Source organism: Lissotriton helveticus, chromosome 5_1 (genome assembly GCF_964261635.1).
Source record: "Lissotriton helveticus chromosome 5_1, aLisHel1.1, whole genome shotgun sequence".
NCBI classification, from domain to species: Eukaryota; Metazoa; Chordata; class Amphibia; order Caudata; family Salamandridae; genus Lissotriton; species Lissotriton helveticus.
In genome coordinates, this window is record NC_136065.1 from 351,711,665 (window position 1) to 351,725,708 (window position 14,044).

General features: G+C 42.8%; 1 protein-coding gene and 1 non-coding gene across 4 annotated transcripts in view; both read left to right on the plus strand.

Annotated features, from left to right (window-relative positions):
- Positions 1 to 14,044, plus strand: part of TNFRSF14 (TNF receptor superfamily member 14) — a 470,620-nt gene that overhangs the window by 276,103 nt on the left and 180,473 nt on the right. For all 3 annotated transcript variants that reach the window (XR_013594741.1, XM_078642475.1, XM_078642476.1), the window contains exon 4: positions 6,020 to 6,175. Coding sequence is in view for 2 of the 3 variants with exons in the window: in XM_078642475.1 (XP_078498601.1) it covers positions 6,020 to 6,175 (156 nt within the window). In the remaining variant the exon portion in view is untranslated. The remainder of the gene's footprint in view (positions 1 to 6,019; positions 6,176 to 14,044) is intronic.
- TRNAS-CGA (transfer RNA serine (anticodon CGA)) lies at positions 4,007 to 4,091 on the plus strand. Its single transcript has one exon. It is a non-coding gene; the product is annotated as a tRNA-Ser (tRNA).

The window sequence follows — 14,044 nt, forward strand, 5'->3', positions numbered from 1 at the left end:
GCGGATGATCCTGATTGCCCCGGAATGGCCCAGACAGTGGTGGTTCACGGACCTGCTTCATCGGTCTCTCCTTCCTCACATACGGTTGCTGTGCAGGCCGGACCTTCTCACGAAGTTCGGGGGGCAGATGTTGCACCCCAACCTCTCGTCTTTGAGTTTGGCGGCATGGCTCCTGAGATAGTGCAATATGGCCATCTGAATCTACCAGAAGATTGCATGGACATACTGAAGGAGGCTAAGCGACCTTCCACTAGGATTTCTTATGCTTACAAGTGGAAGAGGTTTTGCATCTGGTGCAAGTCCAAGAACTATGACCCGACGACATGTAAGGAAGATGTCATCCTTCCATATCTTCTACATCTGGTGCAGTCTGGCCTTAATGTCCATTCCATTAAGGTTCATCTGGCTGCATTGACTGCCTACAGGAAATGCCCTGCACAGACTTCCTTCTTTCAGATCCCTGTGATCAAAGATTTTCTGGAAGGCTTGAAGAAAGTGTTCCCTCCTGTCCGGCTTCCTTCGCCTTCATGGGAATTGAATGTGGTGCTGTCCAGATTGATGAAGGAGCCTTTTGAACCTATTCATAAGGCTTCGTTGCAGCACCTGTCCTGGAAGGCGGCGTTCCTCGTGGCCATTACATCGGCCCGCAGGGGGAGTGAAATTCAGGCGTTGTGTTGTCAAGAACCTTATACTGTATTTCATGCTGCTAAGGTTGTTATGCGTACTCACCCTAAATTTCTTCCTAAAGTTATATCTGACTTTCATGTTAACCAGACCATAACTTTACCTACGTTTTTTCAGAATCCTTCCTCTCCAGCGGAAAGGTCCCTGCATTCCCTGGATGTCAGGAGGGTGTTGAAATTTTATCTGGATAAAACCAAGGATATTCGAGGGTCAGACCAATTGTTCATCAATTATGGATCAGTCAGGACAGGTCTTGCTACCTCTAAACAGTCCATCTCTAGGTGGATTGTGTCCTGTATACAATTGTGTTACCAAAAAGCTGGTAAGACCTTAGGGGGTAAACCTAAGGCTCATTCCACCAGGGGCAAAGATGCCACGACTGCTTTGCTCCGTAATGTTCCAATTGCAGAGATCTGCAAGGCGGCCACTTGGAAGTCGGTCCATACCTTTGCTAAGCATTACTGCCTGGACACTGATGCCAGGGCAGGCGCTCAGGTTGCTGCGAAATCTGTTCGCACAATAGTGGTGTTATTTCTCTTTTCTCCACCGCCGCTTTGGTGTGGGGATGGGCTTCCCATTCTATTCACTAGATTATGACTATACACAGAGATCCCCTACTACAGAAGGAGTAGTTTTTGTCCTGTAACTCCAGTTCTGTAGTAGTTGTATCTCTGTTATAGTCATAAGCGCCCGCCCTCCTCCCCGGTGGAGAAAGATATTCATGTAAGGAATGCTACAGGTCTGGCATGTTACGCCTTCAAAAAGAACTGAAAGTAAAAGGGACCTGCAGTGCATTCTGGGATACTGTGAAGTTCTGGAAAGTTCTCTTAAAGGCACCGTATCCTGTTCTGAGCCACATAATGGCAGCCTATGGGGCTTGTCTGTCCATGTCTTCCTATCTATCATTCCAAGGGAAAATCTGGACAGGCTTTGCTGTTTGTGGATTTTTGGTGGAATTTCTAGTTGAAGTACTGGACAGTGTAGCCTGGGGATATAGGCTGCATTATCTGTCTTTAATTCTCTCTTAAGTGTCTGTGCAGTTATGCATTTTTGGACACCTTAAGAGATTATTTTTGATTGCTCCGGGGTCCACGCATATGGGGCGGGACTATTCTCTAGATTATGACTATAACAGAGATACCCCTACTACAGAACTGGAGTTACAGGACAGAAACTACTCCATATCCCGATTCGTAATTAGCTTTTGTTGCATGGTTTTCATTCTTCTACTTGATGGATCAATCATTTATGCATTAGTCTTACTCTAGGTGAATATGTATATCTTCATCAGAATTTAGACCTATATATACAAATCTAAGACACAACAAACAACCAATAATACTTCATATATGTGTCTTTCAAAAAGCACATTTTTTTCGGGCACACTGTTTCCATGGCAGTTTTTATACTTGGCTTTGCAGTTTAGCATGGAAAGTAGTTATGGAAGAAACTGACATCAGCGTGTCAGGGGAGGGCTTATATGGACACTGACGACATCACATCCGGTGGATGATGTTGTTATGGAGTTGCTCGACACCCTCTACCGAGGCGTATTGGTACTGCTGTTGAAAAATGTCCAGATCCAGTCTGGTGCCTGGGGATAATTCTGAGGTAAGGAATCTGCGGCTAGATATAGACTGTACCAGATAAGGCATTATTGAAGGCAAGTAACTTGTTCAATAGCAACAAGAAATCCTGGTGGGTATACCCGCCTTGAGTCCATTTGACAGAAGATGGAGCTCCCCAAAATGAACCCCCCATAACGTTCTAGGTAGCAATGCAAGGAACAGTCCATTTTCAAGAGTACAACACTGACAAACAAAATAGTAATTCCTCAAAGCATCTCCACCTGCAGGTAGGGGCCCACTGGAAAGAGTTGCCAATAGTTGAAGACTGACTTGATGGACAAACCATTTGTATTATCAACAAGAAAGGATTAGTCCAGCAGTGAAATGAGCCGGAAATGAGCAACCAAACTAGGTTCTACCTTCTTCTTTTGTCATTTTTCCCATACAAGCAGAGAGTTGATGTCATTGTTCTGTCTTGCCAATGTGCTGCCACTATGGCTCTATGGCTCTCCACAACGTTTTTAGGGCTCGCAAGCAAAGCGAAAAGCCCTGTAGTAAGCATTTTAAAAATGGACCTGGAAATTCCACACAGCTCGTGTGTGTTATTTCCTAGGTCCATTTTTATGGGGGCTTTGAGTGCGTACTGTTTTTTAACAGAACACGCAATAGGCCATAGGCGGTCGCGTAGCTCCGTCTATGGCCTATTGGTGTCTGTTACGCGCACCAAAGCCCATATGTCTTCAATTATCCCGCCCAGACAAGGGCGTGATAATTGAAGATATATGCTGGCGCGCGCGTGCACCATTCGCTGCCGTTTTTTTTTTTTCACAGGACCTTTCCCAAGCGTCTGCCCTCCTCCCCTCCGTCCTATCCTTCGGTCCACGGGCAAAACAGCAGACAGGGCACTCCGGCTTTTCTGCCTCTGAGAGCCACGCAGTATAATTAGAGTGGCCATAGGTCAGACGTGCAGCTTTCGGATTTTGTCACCGATGACGTGCAGCCATTGAGCACTACTTTCAATGGCAGGCTGCTTGAGCGGACGGTATGCACTGGTTCAGCTCACTGCTTCTTGGAATGAACTACCTATCATGCTCTTTGGTACAGTCCTAGCACTCACTGCTCTCTCCTATTGTGTTGCTGTTTTATATAGCGCGGACTCGACGCGAAGGTATCGGAGTGCTATATATGAGCACCAATTACATTACAGAAGGGCTCATTCGTTTTTTAGGCACGATGAGATTATAGGATTTGCTCAGAATCACAGGATGGTGAGCGGGCGCAGAGACTTGAACCCGGTTCCCCAGCTTCAAAGTAGGCAGCTCTGGCCGTTAGGCCACGTCCCCAGTACAGACTGCAAGCAGACTTGTGTCAGGACCTAACACTTGTGCGGTTGTCTTTCTGCACTGCTCTCTAGAAGACTGCTGACAGCTCCCACAGACAGACTGATCTGTGAAAGATTGCCCATATTTCCCGAGCCACGTGGCAATACAACACATACAACAAAGGACCAGTTGGGGCTCGGAGAGGAATGTTTGCGCAGTTGCAGTGCCTGCGTGTATTCCACGTATACGGGACCTGTTGCTATTGCCATGCGCAGCGCATTGTATGCACATACATACATACATATAATTTCTCAGGTGATTTTAACTATGTATAAATGAAAAATGAATACACACATGTCTAGCACGTACGTGCTCCATCACGCGTTTTTCAGCGACTTCGTTTTTTCAGAAACAAAGAAAGCTTTCCAACCAGCTGCTTTGATGTTTGAGTGGTTAAGGCGTTGGACTCGAAATCCAATGGGGTTTCCCTGCGCAGGTTCGAATCCTGCTTACAGCGTCTAATTTTATATAAAAAATATTTCGGGTGAGACAGTGATTAGACACAGACAAACTGTGTACAGCCAATCTCTATGCGTGTATATGAGAACTGCAATGTTTAATACATCACTCATGCATGTACTTATCCACCAATCCGTACGCTTCAAGGCGTAGAATGTGACTCCGAAGGGTTAATGCTTAAAGTATATATGTACACAAGCCCTTGGAGGCACCACGTGCCCTAGAGATGCGTCTGGGCTGCTGGATTTACCCATGTGCTGTGAGCACACAACGGAGTGGCAGGGGCGTACCTATCAATAGTGCGGTGTGTGCACACACAACCACACACACAACCACACACACACACAACCACACACACCACCACACACACAACACACACAACCACAAACACAACACCCACAACCACACACACACAAACACAACAACACACACCCCCGGGTGAAGACTGTCAGGATGGGAGAGCGAGCCTTCTCGCATCTGGCGGCTACTAAGTGGAATGAACTTTCTCCCAGTCTTAGACTGACAGATGACCTTCTGTCTTTTAGGAAACAACTAAAGACACTACTCTTCCCTAAATTAGAATAAATCATCACTCAGTGTGGTCATCGTCTCTCTCAGCATCCAACTTTAGCGCCGTGATATCCTACTCAGGATGATTGTTAGCGCTCTATAAATAAATTAAATACAAATACAAATACACAGCCACAACAACACACACAACCACACATACAACCACACACAACCACACACACACAACCACGCCGTCAGTGCACACTTTCACCAGGCACAGACACCATCACTCGTCACTGCACGCTTTCACCGGGCACAAACACCACCAGCCGTCAGTGCACGCTTTCACCGGGCACAACCACCACCTGCCGTCAATGCACGCTTCCACCAGGCACACACCACTAGCCGTCAGTGCACGCGCTTTCACCAGGCACACACACACCACCAGCCGTCAGTGGCGCACTTTACTTTTAAACATATTCATCTAAAGCGCAGCATGCCACCATTGCTACAAAAATAAATACACATTTTTTGGCCTACAATTTATAGACTTTTGCTGCAATTGGTGCTGCAATATTTAGCAATGCCATTAGCTCAAACTTAATTAATGCGAGACCTATTGCATTGTAAATGCTTGTTAATGTTTTCTGCCTGCCCTTGCCTATGCTTAGAGTGAATTTCCGGGCATATTTTCCTGCAAAGGCACATTTGTGCCGAATATCGTTACACCCTTGATATTGAGAGTGAACCAGTAAATGCCACCACTAATAGTGTGCTGTTCATCTGGGTTGAATTTGTGATCTCAGAGTCTCCAGAGTGCAGACATGTCCAGCGTAGGTCCTTGGGGGGCCAGATCTGTGACTGATTTTCAGGATAAAAGATGTGAACAAGATCATTTTAAATGTATTGAATTTACATTTTAATTTCTAAGGATTTTCTGAAACTGTGCTGTATGTCCGCCCAATTAGTCCTATTGGACACTCCTGGCATATTGTAGAATTATACACAATAATCCAACAACACAGTTGGAGGCACCAAGATAAAATGATAACCTATTTTATTTTTGCATGTTTCCATAAAAAGTTAAATCCACTTCTCAGGTGTCACAGAAAGATTCAATGATTTTCAATAAGTCATACTACCAGCGAGCCGCCAGTTGTCCATGACAAGGCGTTTGGAAAATGAATGAACTCGCATTTTGAATTTACTAATTTATTTTACCAATGAAGAAAGATATCCTTCAAATGCTGTATCCATACATCTCAATTTACTCTTCTTAGCGACTCCAAAGCTTGAGAGATGTGGATTTTCCTCAGGGAACAGAGCCAGAGGATGCTGGCTGTGTATGATCAAATGCAACTCTGTTCGGTAAATGGTTCCTTTCTAACCCAGTATTACTTTACTTCTCTCTTTCAGGAAGTGGGTTACGTGTGAAGAGTGACTGCACCTACACTAGAAATACAGTGTGTTCTTGTATGGATGGATACTATTGTCTTAATCCAGCCACTGAAGACTGTGATTTGTGTGAGAGGCACACAGTGTGTGGCGCTGGCCAGAAAGTAAAAGTTCCTGGTAAGTTAAACAGCCTTGTAAAACATTGGAATAGGTTTACAAGTGGTATGTTAACAAAAACTAATTTGTTCGATGTCTCTATTCAGGGGTTTGACGCCTGCATGATATGAGGTCATTTTCAGCAAATATTTCTCATGGTACATGTTTTGGTGCGCCGAATGCCTGCCGTTGTTGGCACCAAAGCTGACGCACACACCTGCAGCAAACTCACTCTGGAATAAATTGTGATGGAGGCAGAAAGGGCAACCCACTCCAAAACTGCGTGAAAAAACCTCTAGCTGACTTCTGTTCATGTGAAAGACAATTGATTAACGTGATTTAAGTTCATGAAGTAGATATATTATTGAGTTGGAAAATTCACACAGGTGAGGTGAACCACCGCAAAGCATTATTCGAACCTGTCCAACCACAAACACAATGCAAGACAACTTCCCAATCACTTTGTGCACATTCCACCTCTTTCGCAACTACGCACATTCCATTATTGTACATCAGTATGTACATTACCACACTTTAGCTGCATGTAAAAGTATTACTTTGCCCCTGTGTTTCAATATTCAGGAAGTGGTGTTGCCATTTATCCCTTTCGGTCAATGCTTCACCCTTACTCAGTGTATTGTCTCAGACCCCAAACCCGTATTAACTGTACGGCCACTCAGACTAGATACACCTTTGTATCTGGGGGACTGTAAGCTGAGAACCCTACCACCAACACCTCGCTACCACAAAATAAAATATTTTAAAACATGTATAATGTGCCCAAGGTAAGTGGAGAGACAGAGACTATCAGCCTGATTCATCAAGCTAAATTGCACTTGCACAGGGCAAGATTCTCAGAATCTTGCCTTTTGCGAGTGCAATTTTTGCATTTGGGATTCATCATCCCAAATGCAAAATTCGCTATTAAAGAATTCGCACATTTGCGAAGAATTGCATTTAAGGAATCTCTATTTGAGATTCCTTAAATGCAATTCATGAATCATTTTAAAATTGCGAAATTGCATTTTTGGGCCGCTATTTACCGAGAGGTCAGACCTCGTGGTAAATAGCAAAAACTTAGAAAAATGCATTTAAATGCATTTTTCTAAGTTGCATATTACACACACACATGTCCTTTGGACATGTGTGTGCGCAACACCAATGTAGATTACATTTCAGGGGTGCTACAGGGTGTCCTTTGGACACCCCTGCACCCTTGAAATCGCATCCTTATTTGCGATTAGCTAATTGCTAATCGCAAATAAGGAATAAGGCACTTCCGCGATTTCTTTCACACCGCCTCCAGGTTGTACAAAACCAGGCAGCCCGCCTCATATTCAAGATCCCTAAGTGGCATTCGGCGAGGCCTCTGCTCCGCAGGCTTCATTGGCTGCCAGTGAAGGAGAGAGCAGCCTTTAAGATGGGCTGCTTGGTATTCAAATCCCTTCACTGCTCTTGCCCTGCTTTTCTGAAATCCCTGATCACCTTGTATCAACCTGCTCGTTCTCTTCGTTCAGCCTCCCATCACTTGGTTGTCACCCCCAAATTTAAGCTTCATAAATTTGGCGGCCGTCGTTTTGCTTTTCTTGCCCCCAAATTTTGGAACTCCCTTCCTCTGATCATCAAATCCAGCAATTCTCTTTTTCAGTTCAGGAAACTTCTCAAGACTTTTTTGTTCACCCTTTCTGAATAAACTTTTCTCCGCTCACTTACATGTCCCTTCAGCCAGCGCCAAGAAACCCCCGGGTGTTAGTGCGCTCAACAAGAATCATTTAACATAACATAACATAACAATAACTCCCCATTCATTCCTATGGGCCTGTAGTGTCCATAGTGGCCTATGAGTTATTCCTTATTTGCGATTAGCAATTTGCTAATCGCAAATAAGGAACATGTAGGAATCGCAATATTTTTTGCAATTCCTACATGAATCCCGTTTTGCAAGTCCTTAATAGCGATTCCTTATGAATCGCTATTAGGGGCTCGCAAAACGGGAGAATGATGAATCTGGCTGTATATCCTGATTGGCAGAACTCCTTTTTGGGTTTGTTCTATTTGTTAATGCACATGTTAGTGAGAGCCTAAAGAAACATTTTCCTATGTGGAAACATCATGAACCTTCTCCCAGTCGTACATTTTTCTTATTGAAAGATGCCTTAGATTGAGTGCTCCAAGCACACGCAAGAACTTATAGAATCTGCAAGGCTGTATTTTCTTGGACTCCAGCCCAGAATTGCTGAACACTACATAATGTACTGCAATTAACTCAATCCTTATATTGACACACTCAAATAAAGTGACTTTTGGACTTGTCTAAAACATGTAAGTCAGTAAACTAGTACAAATGCAAGCCATGTTTGAGTAAATCAATCCAGCTTTTTAAATACATTGTATAAATAATAGGTGTGTATAGAAAGTGAAACAGGTTTTCAAAATTCTGTTCATGCCGTAAATGGTAAGTGACATTTTTGAATACTTAACTTGTGGTATTATCTTCCTTTCAATATTGATTTTTTTTCTTTTTGTGATTATCAACAAGCGTTTATCAGTAAAAATACTTTATATAAAAAAGTAGAGTGCACATAAGTTATGCAACGATTGTATATTTACCATATGAAGGTAACTAAACTGAAATAAGTACAGACAGTATACAAGGATAAAGGATAAATATTCGGATTTCAGGTGAAATGAGGTAACTTGACTGAGCCAGTTTCTCAAGAGCTTCTATGGCACAAAATGACTACAGAAATTCCCACAAGAAATGTATCACGTTTTTACTTGTACCATTGCTTTATATAGCAACTATTGTGACTTTTTTTATTTAACCACTATCTTTTTATAAAGAGCCTTTGTGAAAAAGCCAAGGATACGCAACATTTTTGCATCGGAGGTTTGATGCAGTGGAATTTACCAGCTCGGGTTATTCTAAAACACCATACTCACCTGGACCCATAAACATTCATACAATAAGCTGGCAATCATCTGCTGGTGATCAGGACTTAGTTTACCTTATAATTTATTTTACTGGTACACCAATTCTTACCAAACCTTAACAGCTTAGCTCTTATTTTCCTCTGGTTGATAGATCAGGTTGTGAGCATAATAGGCATACAATGACATTTACCTTTATTTATTTGAATGACCACAGACTCGGGAGAGTTTTAAAAACTTCTATGCAAATATTTTGTGAGTCAAATACCAATACATGTCAAACATCAACTTTTTAAGGAGAATATAATGATCAAAGCAAAACATAAAGAATTAGTAAAATCTCATGACTTTGGTACCTGGGACGGGTGGAAAAGGGAAACGGTACAAGGACATAACACATAGATGTATACTTACCTAGAATGGTGTGAGGACCAACCCCTGGCCAAGGAGCTGGAAAGGGACTCCTGAGTAGTCAGGGGCCAACAGATCAGGACAGGTTCAAGACAGGGCAGGTAACCTCTTCTGAGTGCAACGCCAGTGTCACACCCCTCTCTGGTGCTACTCTCCTCGATTCTTCCCCTTCTATGGACAGGTTTTTCTTCCTCAGCAATCGATGCTGAGGTGCTGTTCCCAGGTGCGTCTTCTGGTCAACTGTATTTTGGCTGCCATTAAGTGTCACAGCTTGAAGTTTGACAGAGTCCTGTTCGCATGTTCACCATTTAGCAAGATGGGGTTTTCAGTCACCCTCCAGGCCCAAATACGAAGTAATAACAAAGTCAAAGAAAAACATGTTAGAATACGAACATAAATAAATGCACTGTATACCACTTATTCCTACTCCAATCCCTTTAGTTTATTTTTACTTTTGCGTTAGCGGTTAGAAGAACATGTGAGGTTTAGTTTAAGCATAGCCATGTGCATTAACATGTGAGATTCCAAGTAGCCATCTTTAATACTACCGCGCAGCTGCAAAGATTTCCCACCAAAGCGAAAGACGTCATACTACGTAGATGCAGTTGACGCATGTGCAGAAGATTCCCGCGTTTTCGGCAGCCATATTAAGACACTCGAGTTACTTGTTAGTAAAGTACATTTAAAAGCTTCCCCTAGATGAAGTAAATGTCGTGTAATGCAGTTATTAATTCCACAAAACATATTGGTTACGTTATTACATGTTATTCAAGAGGATTGAATCTGAGCAAGATTTTTTACATATTAAACCTTGCTCCATCAGGTTGCATACAGTTGATCCTGATTTATGAAGTTAAGATGTATATACCCCAGATAGAGTACCTTACTAGTCTAGATGATTAGTTGCAATATTAAAATTTCAGCTTGGTGCAGGAAGCTGGGTTTCACCTGGGCTGGAAAGATTAGAAGGGGATTTTTTGTACAGTGAGTGCCCACAAGGTCCTTATTTAGTGGTTAGTCACAAAGAGTGTGCATATTTTTCACCTAAACATATTGGTCAGCAAAGCGGGCATGAATGTGCAAACAAAATATGACAAATACTCATACATCACCATATTTTATGAGAGTCCTCAAAAATATTTTTTTCTGGCAAGAAAAATCTTGCCGGGGTGGGAAAAATAAAATGCCAATTAATATTTCTGATGCGCTTACTTCTACATATTATCCGCAAGTAAAGGTCGAATTACAAGTTTTACCTTAATTCCGAACTGTCGAGTAAGAATAATTACCAGAAGAAACAGATGATGAACAATATGGCAACAGTACATGCCTGATAATTGTATCCCTGGACATTTCATCTGCTGAAAGCAAGCAACATATGCTGGGAAGAGATCTGTGGTAAATCACAAAAACCTTGAAAGAATTTGGGCAAAAATTCCCTATTGATAGGTATCCTCACAACCCAGAAATACTGATACTCATGGTTCAGGTAGGTCTTTGTGTTTACATGGAATACCTATTCAGTGTAATTCCATTGCTCATATTGGAACCGTAATTGGTTAGAAAGATTAGTACATATGAAAACTTCTTATTTGCATAAATTACCAGTACACCTTGGATTTTTGTGAATCCCCAGAGACCCAAAACTCTATGCGGATTCTAGCTGTAAGCATAGATAATGATTGTGACTCAGCTTTGGATGTTTTGAAAAGGTTTAATTTGTTTATGATGGTGGAGCAATTCAGCCAACTTTATGTGCCCCTTGGTGTAAGATATTAGGCTATTAGTTGAGAAAGATGTGAGTACTTAACAAATTATAGTTCCACAATTGTCTGTTTATTGGGAACCATTGTAGAACTTGACAGTCTCATGTTAGCACATCAGCGCAGTCAAAGGCCCACTCAGGGGAGGTGGTATTGGTAGCGATCTTAATTTGATTGCCTACAACAACAATTAATACATTGTTGTCCAGTCATTGCCTTTTTAATAAAAAGGAAATATACTTTTAGTGCACAAATACACACTACTCGTTACTTACTTATGCCTACTACCCCTCATGGGGTATAGGCCATCAACCAGAACTCTCCAGCCACCTCTGTTGGGCTTTTCTTTCAATCTGACTCCAGGTGTAACTCATCTCCTTGAAATCAGCCTCAACACCAGGTGTTTTGTTGGCCTTCCTTTTTTCCTTTTCCCTTGAGGTTTTCTGTTGAGGGCTTGCCTGGTGGTGTTTGATGTGGGCTTGCGGTGGGTGTGACCTATCCTTCCCCAGCATCTTTTCATGATTTCTTCATTAGCAGGGAGTTGGAAAGTCAGCTGCCATAGGTTGTTGTTGCTGATGGTGTTTGGCCAGTGAATTTGGAGGATTTTCCTCTGACAGCGTTGATGAAGGTATGGACTTTGTTAGTCATTGTTGTCCTCCAAGTTTCTGCTCCAAACAGAAGGGCCGATTTTATGTTGGTGTTAAAAAGCCTGATCTTCGTTTGCAGTGTTAGATCCTTGGAGCTCCGGATCCTCTTTAGCTGAATGAAGACAGCCCTTGCGCTGCCGATTCTTGCCTTTACTTCTGAGTCTATGCCTCCCTGCATGTATGTGAAGGCTTCAACCTCTTCCAGTGGAACACTATTCATTACTATGCATTAAATTGATTGCAAATATATACATCTGGTAGATGGAAATACCTTTGGTGGCCTCTCATATCACATTTCCCCCCGAGTGGGTCCTAAAGTACATTATCACAATACACCCCCACTTATACCAGGTGCAACATCACACTACAAGTTTGTGCCAGTATATTTAAGACACAACTACTGGCTTTGTCGGAGTATCACCATTAAAATTCACGAGGACAATAAAAATATTTGAATGCATTATTATGAGCATATGCATTGCAGTGGTTATAAGTAATACTATTCATTTTTTTTTTACAATCTGTTTATTGAGCATTTTCCATTTTTACATGTATACCACAATCATAAGTGGTTAAACTACATTCCCATTTTTAAAAAGAAACAGATAATTGAGAAACAATACTTCCAAAAATGACATCAACAGATGACATAATTATAATGATGGAAATCCATGTGATAAACAAGGAGAGGGTTATACAGTCAGATTTGACAGTCACTTGTCTGGTTCCTCCATCTATAATCATTAAGAAGATTTGATTTAAACAATCAATGGTGAGAAACAACAAGCCCAGAACATTTGAACAGGCTTGCACCCTCCCAAATTGCAAACATATGCCCATCTACAATCTACATCACTTAAAACAATGGACTTAGTGAGGAAGGACGTATTCAGTGTGGTGTAGTCGATACTCCTTTGCGAGAGGCGGGTGTCTGGAGAGCCAACAAACTCCACAGGGGTCAGTGCTCCCCGAGGGACTCAGTTGTGTACAACAGGGCAGTTTGGAATGTAATCAGAATAGCGTCCCAGCTGGATACCAGAGAGTATTTTGAATCCCCATGTATCTTCTATTTGCAGTGCAGCACTCTCAGCTTGGACCCATGTTTTCATGGAATGTTCCCTTGCAGGATTCGGGGGAGTGGAGGAGTTTGGCAATTTCCACTTCTGAGTGATTAGGTGTAGTGGGTGGTGGCCTTGTGTTTTTTGTCCGTGCAACGCAGACCCAAGCGCTCAGTAAGGAGTGTCCCATGCAATCAGTTAGGTGTGCAGTGACGATTTACCAATACTGATGAAGGGACGGCATGTGTAGGAAATCTGCATAAGGCGGGGCAGGCAGTGTCCGTGCGATGGAAATACTGGTTTATCTTGTCAGGGGTGAGGTAAGCTCTGTGGCAGGCATAATATTGAATGAGGCGAAAGCGGGCATTGCTCAGGACATGGGCAGGATATTCCAGTATGGCACTCCATTTGTTGTTTGTGCAGGGGCGGCCCAGGCCCGTCTCTCACTGTTGGCACAAGGCGGTAAGTGGCATAGCTGCATGCGTGCACAGTGACTCAGCAAGCCATAACATCAGATATCGCCCCGTCCCCATACAATGGAGGGTTTGGACTGTAAGGGGCATCAGGCGTTCCTGCTCATCTTGGGGTATTGGGTGGGCACTGGGGATCCCCCCAGTGTCCACCCAATGCCCCAAAAAGAAGAATGTCGGTACTAACCCTTCTCCTCCACCACGTTCCCCTACACCTTCAAAACCCTCTCCAGTATTGGAACATTAATTTATTACACCACATAATTCTCCACTCTCACAACTGGATGATGATGATGGAGATGATGAAGATATTTAGTTACCTTTAGATCCCCGGAAAGACTACACTATTGATCCACCTACAGATAATGACCCAGACCTTTACCCTGCAAAGCCTTTCCCGCCTGAAGACAATGTAGGTTATTTAGAGTTGCTTGCTAGAGCTGCCCATTATCACGTGGTACAACTACGCAAAGAATCCCTTGAAGAAGATTTCTTGTTTGAAACTTTGAGTAGTACACACATATCTAGTCAGACTCTCCCTATGCTCAAAGGCATGATGAGACATGCCAATGACATCCTCAAAGACCCTGTTCGTGCTCTAGTTCTGACT